This window comes from Zootermopsis nevadensis, unplaced genomic scaffold, assembly GCF_977971745.1.
Source record: "Zootermopsis nevadensis isolate Lab colony 2312 unplaced genomic scaffold, Znev_1.0 Znev_ptg000061l, whole genome shotgun sequence".
In the NCBI taxonomy this organism is placed as follows: Eukaryota; Metazoa; Arthropoda; class Insecta; order Blattodea; family Termopsidae; genus Zootermopsis; species Zootermopsis nevadensis.
Window position 1 is genome coordinate 22,231,950 of NW_028259192.1, and position 16,994 is coordinate 22,248,943.

General features: G+C 40.7%; 2 protein-coding genes across 6 annotated transcripts in view; both read right to left on the reverse strand.

The window, feature by feature from the left end:
• Positions 1 to 1,127: 1,127 nt before the first annotated feature.
• Positions 1,128 to 9,683, reverse strand: Pgd (phosphogluconate dehydrogenase). Of its 2 annotated transcripts, none has more exons than XM_087341047.1 (10): positions 9,376 to 9,683; positions 7,730 to 7,950; positions 7,380 to 7,624; positions 7,003 to 7,179; positions 6,554 to 6,638; positions 6,112 to 6,347; positions 5,196 to 5,329; positions 4,337 to 4,559; positions 3,303 to 3,440; positions 1,128 to 1,356 (listed from the first exon to the last, which is right to left on the reverse strand). In XM_087341047.1, exons 1-9 carry the CDS (start codon positions 9,384 to 9,386, stop codon positions 3,321 to 3,323), a joined length of 1,452 nt encoding a protein of 483 aa, XP_087197173.1. In that variant the 5' UTR covers positions 9,387 to 9,683; the 3' UTR covers positions 1,128 to 1,356; positions 3,303 to 3,320. The 2 variants fall into 2 exon arrangements, with proteins under 2 accessions (XP_087197173.1, XP_087197171.1); XM_087341045.1 differs by having other exon boundaries at positions 1,128 to 1,359.
• An 872-nt stretch (positions 9,684 to 10,555) lies between these two features.
• Pde9 (phosphodiesterase 9) overlaps positions 10,556 to 16,994 on the reverse strand; it is a 67,456-nt gene continuing 61,017 nt past the window's right edge. For all 4 annotated transcript variants that reach the window (XM_087341034.1, XM_087341032.1, XM_087341031.1 and 1 more), the window contains exons 13-14: positions 16,732 to 16,971; positions 10,556 to 15,173 (exon numbers count right to left, since the gene is read on the reverse strand). In XM_087341034.1, the coding sequence (XP_087197160.1) occupies positions 13,686 to 15,173; positions 16,732 to 16,971 (1,728 nt within the window). In that variant the 3' untranslated portion in view covers positions 10,556 to 13,685. The remainder of the gene's footprint in view (positions 15,174 to 16,731; positions 16,972 to 16,994) is intronic.

Here is a 16,994-nt window from a genome sequence, read left to right on the forward strand (position 1 = left end):
TATTAAAACCAAAAAGCAAGCCTCATTCCCCTCCCAAAATAATTTGTTTCTACTCCAACCCGTAGAGGAAACTTGGCAATGCCAATATTTATCCTTTCCGTATCATCTTCTATGACGTAATGATCACTTCAGTCCACTTCCCCAGTACGCACGCCCACATCAAATTTCTGTAGTTTATGCCGTTCCCGTAAGATGTCCGCGTACACCACGCGAATGGTACTGCCATCTTCCGGATGACTACTAAATTACAACTCACCAGGTGCGCATGCGCATACAATAAACCATTTCAATACAATATAATCTGTAATAACAGGTCATATAACAGGAAATTGAAATTTTCTAACTCAGTTTCTGAGAAAAAATATTCATAAATATTTTATTATTACAAATAAAAAAAATCATTTTAAATGCGTAATTTATGTAATTTTAGGTTATGTCAATAAGGATGATAATGTTCACCTTATACCTCGGTAAAAATTCGCATTACACCTTCGAGGAAAAAAGGCAATTCACCTCAAACGTCAATATGGATAATAAAAATTCACCTCATGTCTCAACAATGACAAATTCGCCTTACACCCCAGAAAAAATGAGTTTACACCTCAACAAAAATGACAGAAATTCATCTCTCACATCAGTAAGAATGATAGTTCACCAGACACCTCAAAGAAAGTGGCAGCCTTTAACCCAAGCACTGTTTTAACACTCCATAATTATAAAAAAATTAAGCTTTATATTAATTCTTCAGTCTTCTTGTGTATTCCACAATGTCAAAACGGCAACAGCACACAAACCAAGTTAACTCTGATATAATCATGTAAACCTGCCAGAGAAAACACTATAAGAATTAACAAGAGAGTAACTCGACATATATACGACTGACTCGTAAGACAACTAGGAACACATTCCAATCACGTGGGAGCAGCTAGTGAAGTAACGAGTCCTGACAACAAACAGGGGCCAGGGACATGTGAGTGATACAGAACAAAACCTGGCTAGAAAAAAACAGGTTTGAGGAAAATGGTGTGCCATGGAAGGAACATGATAGGCTCCAGGGAAAGATGAAAATGCCGCCATCACAACCAGCAGCATAAAAAATTGTCGCTGCTCTTGGATGGAGCTTCAGAAAGAGGACAGTGAGCAAATTTTATTAAGTACATGAAGAGGATTGAGTTCGCCTCCCACAGTTACACAATTTATTTACACATGTGTGTCATCGAAAAAGGACAAAACCATCCCATATCCCCACACCAAGCAACTGAAGACTTTGTAGTGTCATATCTCCAATTCAGGCAACATGACCTCTTCTCTCACCTCTACCTCCAGATGATGCGCCCTTAACAGCCAATGGATATGCTGCTGCAAAACAATCAAGAAATCCATGTAAAGCGTCAACAGTACAAGACTCAAAGTTCTCACGACAGCGAAGACGTCAATGTTGCTCTCCTGGGCAGTAATATTGTGTGGATTTGGAGGAAAGATACCAATACTTTGGAGGAACATACTGCCTCCGTGTTGTAGTACGTTTCTTCGAAAATGCTGGTATCTACTCGCAAGTCCCCACAATATTACTATTGAGAAGACCAACATTGTTCACGGTCAAAGGTTATGCTGCTTGGGAAACAGGATGGGATTATGAATTAGACTGAGCCGGCTAAGAACGCATAATTGTTCAATCAGGAATGAACATGTAGATTCTCAAATCACAAAGATTAAAACTGTATAAATAATAAAATCCTTACAGTTTCTGTCAATCCAACTTCCTGCTGTTAAGGGCTTCCATTGCTTCCGAGTTCTAATAACCAATGGAAATGTGTCAATACAATCAGCTGTAACTCGGCATTGATCAGTCCTCAATACGTGAGAAATATGAGGCCAATATCTTCCTGATCTCAGGGGTTAAATGCCAGTCCTCTCATGGGAATCCGCATTCAAAGTCTGTAAGCTATAGCACGAGGTTTGCCTATTTCCTCCGGAGTTCACAAATGTGAAGCAAAATGGGGGAAAATATATACAAGAGCTGTTTCAGTGAATTTATGACTTTTCGATAAAATCCAAACATCTCTGCACCTCAAGAAAGGGACCCTCAGAGGCGCGCCTTCAAACCCCTCTTCTGGTTTCGATACGCTGACATGTTCATAAATGAGCCACATGGACAAGAAAAACATAACTTCCTCAACCATTTCATGAGCATTCCGTGTTAACATCCAGTTCTTCATGGAGACAGAAAGATGACCACCTCCCACTCCTGGACACTTACATCTATAGAATATCTGATGGCTTCTTGAGTCATACCCTATTCAGGAAGACCACCAGTATCAAATCTCTATTCACCTTTGCATACAGTCACAGCCATTTCATGACAGCGACCGCCTCCACACAAAACAGGATTTTAACTCCGTACTTACACGGCTAATTGCCCAAGATTTCATTGCAAATTTGGATGTTTTACAACCAATTTCAGACAGAACAGCTATAGCAAATTCACAGACTCACCAGTCCCCAATCCACCTTTGAAAGTCAAAACCATCTAGAGAGGATCGGACTTCAGTGGCATTGTAAAAAAAACAAAAACACATTACACTCCGGAAACCAAAAACATCAGTATTCCTGACTTGCACTCAATGGCATCCGAACTGTCCAATGGTGTCACGCAACCTCAAAGTTAATGTCCCCATGTTTAGAATTAGCAACTTATAAGCAATATTCCATCAAATTCCTAGCGAAAATGGTTCATAAACTGTCACGGTCACTAAAAGCTAAACAATACTGTCACTGAGCCATCAAATTTTTGTTTTAAATTCTACCAAAAACATCTCCTTAATAAAGCTACATATTTATCAATGCTCTACCGCCATACATCACTTCAAGGCATAAGTACACAGCATATTTCAAACAAATCAGTCAAGGGGACATAAATTCAAAGACAGCATGGCGATTACATTAGTCTACATTTTTCTCTTCAGAAGGGAAACAAGGCTAAACAAAAGAGTTCAGAATAAAAAATGGTTCTTGTGGGTTATCGGGACACATCACTTCATTGATTGTCATTTATTGAAATAAAATATAATAACTTTCAAGTATGTCATTTATACACACACATTAACCTAACCTATCCTAACCTAACATAACCTATTTTTAAAGCGACGTGTCCCGATAACCCACAAGTACCTAAAAAATATGTCTGTGCCAGTATCAGATCTGAGCTGTTATCTGAGTATAAGGCACACTACACACACAGAACAAGAAACACATAAGTCCGAAGTGTATGAAACAAAGTTAAAATCACAAATGTCACTCACCCATGAAAAGATACCTCTCTACGCTTGATACGTGCTGGCAGACACATTTCCGCCATGTCCCGTCCAATTGGTATGAACAAACTTTCCAGGACTGGACAGCAACTCGTAGGTATGCGCACCAAAGTAATCACGCTGGGCCTATTGAAAGACGCAATTCCGGCCATGACTAACGTTTCGTAAGTGTAAGTTGAAATGAACGCCACACTGCACAGCACCCAAACCAAGTTTCAAATAATGGGGCACAGTTACTTCAACTTCATTTGTTTAAATTAAGCACATGGTCTTTTTCGGCAAATTGCTCTAGTCCTACAAATACAAGATGACAATAATCATAATTTCATATAAGATTTCTCCATGTCCACATGCTGTATAGCGACAAAGTATGGTACACATCATTTAACTTTTGACAAAGATTAAATTATATTTAGATGTCTGTCGTAGTCTGGTTCAAGGGCAAAAAGGCGCGAAGAAGCCATATTACAGGAAACCGTCTCCACAACTATCAGCTTCAGCCTGTTATCGGGGAATAGGAAAAAAAAAACCTACCCTCAGAACATCACTGGGGTATGCCCAAAGCAAGAACAAATATCTGGCGTGAGCATTACTTAAGACTTAAAGCCCCTACCAAGTGCACAAATCACCCACGGTTCGCCACATTAATCCTGCAGGCTTCAGGGGGCTTACGGTTGATTACATCACAAAAACAGCCTGTCAAAACCACACGACCTTTCGTACGCACAGCCCACCAGGTCAGCAGTGGAGTGAGGATTCTTCGGTTTTTACACGAGTCTATATATAATTAAAGTAGGCTAAAAATAACTTCATCTTGCTGCAGATGAGGCAAATGAGAAAGCTGAATTTAACCTTCACTTCTAAACTCTCAAGAAAACAAACCAGTTGGACGTCAAGCTGAAGAACACGAGGCAGTACCATGGCAAGAAATATCCCTGCTGGCCAGGCAGCAGTTTATAAATCTACGGGGGCTTAAAACTAGTAATGAGAATAAGCGTATAAGGGAAGCAGCTGTCACATACCTGGATGAGGTTAGCGGGCAACCGCTCAGAACGGTAGCCATCATAGAAGGAGAGTGCCGTACTGAATGTGGGGAGAGGTATACCGAGAGTTGCACCAGCTGCCACTACCACACGCCACGAAGCCTGGCAGCGCTGTACAGCTTCGCTGAAGAAGGAGTCGAGGAGCAGGTTCGGCAATTTGGGATTGCGTTCAAAAGCTGTCTTGATATCACCCAGGAAAACACTGCGAAGACAAACGAGTCAAATGTGCAAATGCTGGTGGAATTTATTAACACCTTTTATCCTTGAGGTATATTCTTCAAGTAATTTACTTGGAATATTTTCAACACATCATCAGTATATGCTGTTTTTTGTGAATTTTGTGATAAAAATGTAATGAAACACAAAGATTCCAAAAGCACACAAAGCCTAAGCCAGTTAATCACATGTTCACTTTTAATAATAAATATTTCTTTCTTAATCTTCAATACATCTTCCACAGTAAAGAATGCCAAGTGATGGTTTGACAGAAATCATCTTCTTCTATGGCTCTCCGGTCCGTATTCGGTCCATGGCCTCCTCAATTCTCCTCTTCCATTCAGTCCTATCCTCTGTTAGGTCCGTCTGTCCGAGGCTTTGATTGAGGTTTCGAAACATCTTCCTTTTTATGGTTCAAGGTTGTTAGCCTTGCGACCAACCCCCAACCTGGAGGACCAGGGTACCTGTCTTAGTCTGACCTCTCCCCCTCGACCAATCCTACCAGTAGCTATGATACCGCCAGCATAGCTCTTGGGATCACTGAGGTACTCAAGCCCCACCACCACGACAAGGTACCACCATGTACATACAAAGTTCATTACACGTCAATGCAGTCTCTCACCTGCGTATGATGCATCCACCTCGCCACATGAGGGCAATGCCCCCATAGTTGAGGTTCCAGCCATAAACCTTGGCAGCCTCTCTCAGCAGCATAAAGCCCTGCGCATATGACACGATCTTGGATGCGTACAGAGCCTGCACAGGAAGCGTACAGTTACGTTCTGAACGACGAAAGAACCGTCGGCACACAGTGAATGAACACCTAACAACAAGATAATCTGTCTCCTGCCAGTCTGCGCTGCCCACAGTGTGGTTTAACTGCATACAGTGGTCAATATAAACTCTATTTTACATGAAGATAAAATCTAACTTAATCAGTTTTATAAAAACATTTGTACATTAACAAATATAAGTGCCATTAGACATGTTCAATTTTTATATAAAAAGGAAGTTTTCAAACAATTTATATTTCAATACAGCATCATATCCGTAACACATCTTTGATGGTAATAGGAAAGTATTCAGTCAATACAAATTATGTTTGGCTTTAGCCCTTCTTACCAAGCATCAAAGACATATATATCAGATTTATTAGAATACACCAGTAAAATATTGGCATTAAAAAGTTATTTTATTTACTCACATATATGTTGGAAATCAGACATACTTATGGCAGGATGGGAACAGGACAGTGGAGTGAATGTGAAGGCAGAATGTTCCAGCAAAATTTTGGTCTCTTAACTACCAGGGCTGTGGAGTCGGAGTCGGTAAAGATGTACCGACTCCGACCTCGATATGAAATCTTAATAACACTTTCGCTACCGTGTGAGCCGCCAGTGGCCTCATGCTTAGGGAGATTCAACGACGCGTTGAGCCACAGCTAACTACAAGTCCACAGGGAATTACTATTCAGAAGACAAATACACATATCTTTCTCATTAAAATCTCAAAATCTCATAATTTCCATGTTGGCCCACCTGTCTAATGTTCTCAAGGAACTGCTTCTTGTCTCCAGTGTATTTGGATGATGGAGGGCCCTTAAGGACCAAGCTCGCCTGCTTTCTTTCGTCAAGTAGCGAGGACAGGCACCGTGCAAAGACTGACTCCCCAATCAGTGTCACAGGCATACCATACTCCAGGGCTGCCACTGCAGTCCACTTCCCAGTACCTTTCTGTCCTGCTGAATCTTTAATCTTCTCCAAGAGATATGAACCTGTAAGACAACAGGACAGAAAAATGTGAAAATTATGTGCACAAATATAGAATTTAACTTCACTTCCAATATCCCAATCACGGGATGTACCAGAAACTGACCCACTTATTCCCCACAATGGCGTACTTCACATTTTGCAGTGCAGCCATAAAATATTTTGACTGTACTTCATTAGATGTACATCTGCTGAGAAGTTGCACACTCACCGTCACCGTCTTTAAATTTGAGTATGTCCTTGGTGATCTCTATGAGAAACGAATCTAGCTCCCCCTTATTCCAATCCTCAAACACCTAAAACACATCAGACAGAACTCATCAGTCAGAATCTGTGTCCGATCAGGGACATAAATCAGTAGAAATCTTTAGCACAGAATTTCACGGCCTTACTCTCTGAATAAAAAAGGCCAAGACACTTGAACTGTAACCATGAAAATAGATAAGGACTCAGCAAAGCTGGTCCCACCCTTTCTCTTCTAAAAACTAAAAATGTTAATTTCACTTTTATATTAAATGTGTGTTCATCGTTAATTTACCATCTACTTATCCACAACCTCAGTTTTATAAGGAGAAACTTTGAATATACATTATTTAAAAAAAAAGCAATAATCGCTCCATTAGCCCTCAAAAATAAGATAAAACAGTGTACGATACGCACCTCACTCATTTCTTGATTTGTGAGAGCGAGAGCTGTTTTCATAAGGTGGTATGCCTCACAAATCAGCTGCATGTCCCCATACTCAATTCCATTGTGCACCATCTTCACAAAGTGGCCTGCCCCATCCTCACCCACCCAGTCACAACATGGCTCCCCATTCACCTTCGCTGAGATCGACTGCCAACACAAAAGCACGTAAAACTGCCCTCTGAGGGACTAGGCTTGGACGAGATACATTTTTCCTTAATTTTTCTTACAATAGTAAATAAAAAGGAAAACACGGCTCGTCCCAAATCGCATGAACGGATGTGGAAGATATCTGCGGGACAAATATTTGAAAAAAAAAATAGTTATTGCTACTGTAAGCCCATACATACCTGGAAAATATTCTTAATGCTGGGCCATGCCTCAGGATTGCCACCTGGCATCAACGACGGCCCATACCTTGCACCATCCTCTCCTCCTGACACACCTGATCCAACATATAAGATACCCTTCTCGCGCAGCTCTGCTGTCCTCCTTGTGGTGTCCTGGTACTCGGAATTACCGCCGTCTATGATGACGTCACCTTTCTCCAGCAGTGGTACCAACTTGTTAATGAAGTCATCCACAGCCTGACCAGCTGAACACAGGTAATGGACGCCCATTTCACACTTTAACCTCTACTGACAAACAAAATTTTGTCACACTCATCCTTTCAAAATGAAAGTCAAAAAAATAAACTCACCTTTGACAAGCATCATAACACATCTTGGCTTCTTCAGCTTCTGCACCATCTCCTTCAAGCTGTGAGCACCGATTACCTTGGTACCCTTTGCCTCATTGGCTAGGAACTGATCCACCTTCTCTGTGGTACGATTATACGCGCAAACAACGTACCCATTATCGTTCATGTTCAAAATGAGGTTCTGACCCATGACGGCCAGACCAATGAGAGCGATGTCAGCTCTGCAAAGGTCAAGAACAGTAATCAGAGGTAACAGAAAATGTACAGTAGTGGTTCCAAAAAATGCACCATACCACAAACCAGCTGTCTCTTCCCCTCAGGCTTCCCGACCAACACCCGGTGCACACCTCTTGTCCTGTCCCGCCCGCCCATATAATTTTTCTTCTCTTAATTACCCTAACAATATTTGGAAAGGAGTACAAATTTTTAAGCTCATCATTAAGCAGTTTTCACCATACCCGGTCCTCTTCTCTCGTAAACCCAAATATCCTCCTCAACACCTTATTCTCAAACACCCGCAATCTGTGTTCCGCCGAGTGGGAGATCATGTTTTGCACCCATACAAAACAGGAAAAATTATTGTTTTGCATATTTTAATCTGTATTCATTTTGTTTGGGTCCTGTAACCATTGGAATTTTGTTTGCTTCCTTCGATCTATTAATTTTTAACATTCTTCATCAAACCATGGTTTAGGAATGACCAATTCTGTTAAACTACAAAACCTTTGTTGGCAATATTGTACAATGTAACATATGAACACTAGCACACTGCTCTTAAAACAGAAAAAGTTCACTATTTTACACTGTAAGCTGGCTAAACTGCAGCAGAATTAACCTCAAACTAACTACTTTCAATGACTGACCCCTAAAGTTATCAAATATATTTTAATTAAACAGAATACAGACTAACTAATATAAGTTATTTCAACATGTTCTTTTACTCCAACAGAGAAGTAAAAAAAAAGTGATGAGAAAACTTTAAAAAGAGCAGAACCTATACCGTGTACTGTACAGGTTAAGCAACAAAGAATATGTGATCAGCGATGTCAGGCTCCGCCCTCTGTTCCCATTCTGGTGCACTTTCAGATAAGGACACTGGGTTGCAGGAGCAAACTATGAGTATAAATACAATACAATGGATGGCAGTGTCATTCATCAACCCTGATGATGAAGGCAGAGACAGTCTCCAATATCTTGGTAATTAACTCATTCTTGCCTGGCTGATCACCCACAGAAATTTAACTGGAGAATGTGGTTTGTAACTTCAAGATTTCCATTTGGTTGGTAACTTTTGTTACTCAGTCGGGGGGGGCATACAATTTTGAACCACTCAACCACATACAACTTCCGTAATATGCAGTTATTGTGCACTCTGCATAAATAATTCTTAAATAGGGAGTCACCTTATCTCAAACACCAAACAATGTATCACTGAAAATGGCAATTTTTAAGTAAATTTTGGTTCTCTTACACATTAATGGGGAAAAAAGGATCGGATAATGCAGTAATATAATTGCACAAGCAATACAGTTACAAGTTAGAAATTGTGGTAAAGCAAAACTGAGAAAGAAGCATGTGTTGCATGTAATGACAAGGCAAATTTAACAGAATCAGAAAAATGTGCCGTAGCTGCACACCGTACTTACTTTTCTGACATTGTGTTGCTGTCCTGGACAAAACTCGTGAAACAAGTGGCTGTCAATCCTTTCTCTTCAGATATCTCCAACAGGCAGCAGAAATGCCGAACAGGCTGATTACTGGCAGATTATGTAATAGATTCGCCAACTAGGCCACCACAATCAAGGACACACCACTCCATCCGTCTTACAACACTTCTTACACTCGTACAGTCGGGCAATAGCCTTATCGTGCAATCGCAATCAGTCGCCATGTTAAACGCATATCTCTCGTCATCCGTTATTGTAACTGTAACATAATCATCCTACGCCATTTTGCACGATATCTAGAGGAGCAAACATGTTACACATTCCCCCACTTTGAAATGTTTCACATGCATTATTATGAAGACCTGCACCCATCTTTACGTACGGTGTCCCTGGAATCATGACATTCTATGCTTAGAATAAGATATGAAACATCTTATATATACATGACATAAATTATATAGTCATGAACCTACACAAACATTCTGACATAAGAGGTTAGCAGTCCTGTTACTCTATAAAGGTGGGAAATATGAACGAGCCCACTGTCACAAACTTACCAGATTCTTTGTGTGGGTCAGTTTCTAACATCTATATCTATACTGTCATTAACTCTCCTTTTGCTACCAATGTGTGAACTCACAGTCTTGCTTTCTGCTTACCACTCTTCTTTTCTTTCACATACCGACCAGAAGAAAACAGAAGACTGTTTGTGTTGCCAACTCACTGACACCATGCCTCTTACAGACTGACTAATTGAACAACTGAAACATAGCTTAATTTATAATTGACTAGCATAAGACTACCCTAAAAGACAGACCAAAATGCTGACTAATCATGAAACAAAAAAATTTTCTTCTACTGATATTAGATTAGTTAGACAGAATTGTCAATTTTAATTTCAAGGTAGCATCACAGGAGTCAGGATAAGTATGAAATATCTCAATCATCATTGGATTTAAACTAGGCACTTATTAAATGCAAGTAGGATACAACCCACCTCTGTCCTTCCTCTTACTTAATGTGTCATGGGGATGTGGAGACATGGATACACCTTTTGATGTGTAGTTATCAAGTTGACATAACTGGAACAACATATCAGTGCCTTAAAAAGCAACTCAACAAACAACCACACATCATGGCTTTAGAAAGATACATACTGTGACGCTTTTTGATACACATGTTCAGATTTCACAAATAAATTTTTTGTACATATTTATCTTTCCTCATTTTTAAGAAAATACATTTATTTATACAGCAGCTGTCACTAGGCAACCCACACAGTGTAAACCCACTGGGTGAGGCGTCAAAAAGTCTCCACAGCTTCCAGCTCAGTAACAGGAGAGGTTACAATGGGAAAGAGAATGGATGTTCTGACACTAACCTGTAGTCAGACAAAATTCCTCTTCTACTGTACAATATCCAGTCTCCCCTCTGTAATGAGATCTTCAGTTCAGTGCTGTGTGTCAATTTTAACTTAATAACTCTTTTTTTTATTGTCAACATTTGTGCACAATGCCATCAAATGTCTGCAAAATGTTTTAATAAATTACATATAAAAGAAAAGTGAATCCACAGAATATCAGCAAACAGAACCACCATTATTCTACGTTACAGAACTCAAAATAGGAGAATATCTGACCCCAAGAAACATGCAGTGTATGGGAAATGGTAGACATTATATAATGATTCATTTGAAGGTCTATATTTCTCTTGCCTAGACTAATTAAGGTAGTCAAACCAAGGCTAAAATGTTAATTAACTACAATAAAGGAAACAAATATACATGGGAAATTTGAGGAGATTGAGCCCTCTTTGAGAATGGCCATGTGGAAGACTAAGAAGAGGGACTGGAAAATAACATTAAATCTGAGGATGTGAATTGGGTTGAACTGGTTCAGAATTGTGTCCAAACACAGGATCTGGTATTAGGAATGCTACAACATTGTGCCATACTACTAGGAAATCAGGTATTAAAACACAAAAAAGTTTAGTTTTGTTGCTTGTGTTCTGAATGTGTCAGATCATTACTGAGACATTTCTGAACCAGGTAAAGAGTTAACACAAACCAAACCAATGGAAATGATATTGTTACTTGCATATTTACAGGTAGAAACAGTTATGTATCATGTTGTAGTCCTGTTAAGTGATTCAGTGACCAGTTACACTAAGTATGTACCTGTATCGCCTACAAGCTAGGGAGAGGAGGGGCAGATGATGGAATATTCTGGAACTCGGAGCTCTTGGTATGAAGGGGAGTATTTTTTGTTCAGCATAAAAATTTTCTTCTTGTCATTTGAGAAGGAAAATTAATGCATTTATTATTTTAATGATGCTCTATCAAATTCTAAGATCATTATTCTTTTATGAATGGAATACTCTGTTAGATTTTTATATACAAGAGAAGTCATTAAAATTTAAATATTTGTGAAGATAATAGCAGTTAAGTTTCTGATTTGTTTGAAGTTCTTAAATGTAACAATAGTTCAGATATACAAAAATAAGTTGGTAGAGCGCATTCCTATTTAAAAATAGAGTACAAAAAATAGAGAATTGAGAGCATATGGGATGCCTTCCATTTCACTGTACATCAGTCTACCAGTTATGGGAATCAGCAAGTCCTTTACCAGAGAGTGATACAAATCACGACTTAGTTCTACTGGATATGGTCAGGTCTTGGGAGCAAAATGTAAACAGAAACTTCGGTCACCAGTTCCCTCACCAGATTCAAATTTCCCCAGCGCCTAACTGATTACTGGCTACTGTACATATCAATCCAAACGATTAAATCACTGGTATTGACATGTTGCTCATCTCTGTTTAAACTAACCCTTTCACTGGCATAATGGACATTTAAATCCACCACTGGCTAGCATATACAAATATTTTTAGCAGTATAAATTAAATACAGCTGAAGCAGTCAAAAGAGTTTTAAATTTCATACACATACTTCACACTGACACCAGGGAAAGAGTTAACACATACAGAGGTGACGGAAATGACGCCGCTACTTGCAAATTTTCATCTACACAGAAACACACTAGCATTATAAATCTTGAAGGGAGGAAGTGTACAGGCGAGTTGGAAGCCATGGAACACATTCCTGTTCTACACAGTCTACGCATTGTACACGCTCGCCCAGCGAAGCATCAGAACTTCATTACGAGAGAGAAAGAGCATTTAACAGATGCACAGAAAGTTCATCTTGCCTTTCAGACATGTTCTCTGTCCTTCCTCAAACTGTTTAGAGCAAATCTCTTAATTTCAAACTTTTCATCCAGGAAAGCAATTCCATTTCTGAGGGAATTCAAAAGAAAAAGTAATAATTCACAAAGCATACATTAGCACACAAACACCCACACATACACACACAACCACAATTTTTCAAGCCTGGAATTGAACACCAGATCTACTGACAAATTTTAAAAGTCATTTGGGACTAGTCCTGGTGCTGTGGGTCAGATATTTATCGACGAATAACATGCTGCAGTCCGAGAGACAGGCGAGAATACCGAAACTAATGACTGCAGCCCCAGACTAATCGAGAAAGAGAACACGAGTAACACTGACAAAAGTGCCACAAGATATCTATACTTTGACAAAAAAAAAAAAAAAAAATAGACTCAATTACACTTTAACATCTCTCGTCTACCCTATCCGCTCAGATATTTTAAAATATATAATGTCAAGATTTTTCTGTCCCATTATTTCTGACATATGTGAATTCTACGTACTACAGATTACAACTAAAACAATGAGGTTGTGATGAAAAGGACTAGAATTGAGTTATCAATCTTAATGATACATAATATACAAATTTAAATACTTAATGATTAATACCAGACTCAAAATAATGAAACAAATACTACAGTACATGATCAGAGCTGTTCCTTCGATCGCTCTGGAAGCACTTTAAAGATTCTTTACCTTGGAATGATCTCATTGACTGAGTTATGAATGATCTGTAACTATTGTTTCTGACTAGGGAACACAAACATGCCACCCAATACTGATTCAACGCGCATGACGTTCACTTTCTCGCGGGCTTCCGAGTTCCTGTGGCCAGCCACAAATGTCAGTACGTTAAAACTAAGAAGTCGATGAAGCCTGCCGCATTTCTATGTTGAGAATTCATACATCAGACATGAAATCAAGTTTCAGGTGAATGAAGTAACACATCTAATACAGAGGGGAATGTTAATTCATTACTTGGTCTGTCTGATGTAGTCGGGTGAGGCAGCTACAGATAGACAACAAGTGCGGACGAATGTCATGGTCAGGAAAAGGGGCGGTCACTCCTGCCCCTGTGGTTTGTGAAGACTATGGTGATGATGACGATGGTGGTGGTTTTTCTTAGGACGGAACCCTGCTGCCAGAGAAGACATCCAGTTATGCTGTTGAACTTTACTGCAGTTGTCTTCACTGCCATGGCGCCTGGTTCCTTCCGTGTGAGTGTTGCTCCGCCCCAGACGCGTGAAGAAACCGTGTTTCGAGCCTGGACTACTCCATATGTTGATCTTCTTGCGAATGTTGTTGTTGCCAGAGGATCTGTCCTTCTCCTTCAGGATGCTGTCCAGGCTCCCAGACAGAACTGCCGAATCACTTTTTGCGCTAGCTGGCGATGAGTCTGCCATATGCCAGGAGTCATCCTGATCCACCGAGACATTGCAGCTGGCTTCTAGCCCATTGCTATTTTGAGTTTCTTGACCTTGTAACTCCTCAGTTTTTGGGCGCAATGCATTCTTTTTGTCGCGTTGCTGCCGCACATCTGGTGAGGAGCTCTCTGCGGGAGACAGAAGCTCTAAAGACGACGATGGTAGGCGATCTTTCCCTCCTCCACCAACAAGAACTTTCCATCCTCTTTTCCCAGTACTACCACTGTCTGTTCGTTGAGGTTTCCTTGTCTTTGGTAATGTCATGGCTTTGTTTGCAGCCTCCTCCACTGATCTCGTATCTGCAGAGTTAACTGATGTAGATGATGAATCATCTAGTTTGTTTACTGGTGATGACTTGTTGCAGTAACCATGTGTTGGTTCAGCACTGTGCTTCTCATTGCTGAAGGACAGCCTGTCTGTCAGGTTACGAATTCTCATCAGTAGTGTTGTCTTCTTGGCACTGATTGCTCTAGCCTCCTTGTCGTCATGAGGTGCGTCATGATCGTCACTCCCTATCACACCACAGTCTGCTTCCAGATTATTGTCATCAACCTGCACTTGCTGGTCTTCACTTGTTTGTCTCTTCACACCCTCAAAGCACTTTGTTTCGCCATTACATAGCTCTCCTACCTTTCTACCGCTTGCCTGCCCCAAACTACTCAACATCACTACACTCTGTAGCTCCGAATCCTCCGAGCTACCATGCCTCTGATCCTTATCGGGGGATGGAGATATGAATGGAAAATCTTTGGAGTGTGGTGATGGGGATGTGGGGGTGAAGGTGGATGTTTGACATAAGTCCCTGAAAGCCCCACCCTCCTCCTGGTCATGTATTGCCCTGACCAGGTCATGAACATTATGATGGTAATCTTGGAGTTGTGCCTTCTCACGACTTCCCTTCCGGCTACCGGGGTAGCTCCTTCTGCCACCAGGGGCTGTGATGCTGCCTTCTGTTGCAATCTTGAACTTTAGGGTCTTCTCACTTACCTCCACCTCTGTTACTGTTTCTTCCTCTTCCTCCTGTTCAACCTCTTCCTGTTCCTCTTGCATCTCTTCCTCATTTTCTATCACTGTCTCCTCCTCTACTGTTTCAGATGGTTCCCAAGTACTGCCATCTGGGGTCACCTGCACCAAACAGCCGACTACTTTGAAGCAAGACATTGATGTCGTGTAGTGAAGAATGTTACAAAGTAAATATTATGTTGAGATAAACTGAGGACAGATAATGCTGATGCCATTAGAAGCCAACAAGACACAAAAATGAAGTGAACTTTGAAACGAACAGTTTAAATCAGAATAGGGAAAAGCGGCAAATGCTTATGGAAAAAAATATATCGAAAATTAAACTAAGGAGGTTAGTCTAGAAGTAAATGTACCTCATATTATACAGTGTGTCCACAAAGTCCTTTCTGGGTTTTGAAAAATTGTGGCGCGCAAACAAATTGAGCTTGCCACATGCGGTTTGCGGCAGATTACAGTGAAACTCTGGAAGTTTTTTACTGACCTCAGTAGACCTCGATGTGGGTTCTCTTGGTAGCACGGAGAACGTCCAGGCGATATTCGAGTTCTTGCCATGTTCTGTGGAGCACGTCAGCTGGAATAGCCGAGACCGCATTCATGATACGGGTCTTCAGGTCATCAAGTCCGTTAACTGGTGTTTGGGACACATTGCTCTTGACATAACCCCACAGGAAAAAATCCAGTGGTGTTATGTCTGGTGAACGTGGAGGCCAAGGCATTGGATCGTCTCTGCCGATCCATCTTCCTGGAAATGTCCTGTCTAGGTACACGCGTACCTGCAGACCCCAATGAGGTGGAGCACCATCTTCCAGAGTTTCACTGTAATCTGCCGCAAACCGCATGTGGCAAGCTCAATTTGTTTGCGCGCCACAATTTTTCAAAAACCCCAAAGGGACTTTGTGGACACACTGTAGAAACAGTCAATTAATACTTAAAAACATGGAAAAATTAGAATATTTGGGAATGACAGCAACAAATTAAAACTGCATATATGAAGAGTGTAAGGAACCACTGATAATCCGCAGACTGAACCTGTGTCCGCACAGTGGGAAATAAGTGTAACCTTCTGAGCTATAACACAGCTACTGAAAAGCTGTGGTTTCAGTGAAATTAGCATCTCTTTAACTTAGATCACAGACATATGTGTGAAATTTTATTGTGGACATCTTGTATTAAAACTAAAATAACATCTTCAAGATATATTAAAGATATGATTCATACATTTAGTCACAAAAATTTAAATTTTATAGAAAGGTGTTACCAGTAAAGCAGCACGTGAAACACATTTCTGATCACACATTCGGGTAATACGCTTGGCTTGTTTTTGCCATGGCTTATTTAATGATAACCTCAGTGCCTCAGACTATACAATAATAAATTTGAAAGGACATGCAAGGAAATGGTCATGACCAATTTAAAGGTAAGCCTATCATGCCAGTATTTGCCTGGAGAGACTGAGAAAAATCTCAGAAAACCTCAATATGTATAGCACATTTCCTGGCTATAATTTGAACCCCTGACTTCCCAAATATGAAGCAAGCGACTGCAATGTTCAGTACGTGGACTGTGGTTTGAAAGCCAGGCTCTTACAGACGTAAGAACCTTCAGCCAAACAGGCTGCATTCATCAAGTAACCTACGGACTTGTATAAATTCAATCATACCCCTGGTGCTGACACATCGTCATCCTCGTCTGCAGATCGTGACCGCGAGCTTGCCCCCAGACTGCGCCGTGACTTTACACTGTGAGCGCTGGCAGACTTAACAACTGGGCCACCGCCACCATCACCCACACCTTCTCCTACCTCAACCACGCTCTTCCGATGAAGACGTTCGTCCTTTGCTGCCTCGTTTAGCCGTCGATAGTGATCCAATGCATCCCGCACGGGCTGCACTATCAGATCCTGCAAACGGAATACCTCACGAA

Excerpts from the sequence above, each read along its gene's own strand:
- Pgd (XM_087341047.1), bottom strand. Across the intron at positions 5,330-6,111 it reads TCCTTGAGAACATTAGACAG|GCTCTGTACGCATCCAAGAT; the intron begins GTGGGCCAACAT and ends CTTCCTGTGCAG. Across the intron at positions 3,441-4,336 it reads TGCCCGCTAACCTCATCCAG|GCCCAGCGTGATTACTTTGG; the intron begins GTATGTGACAGC and ends GTCTTTCAATAG.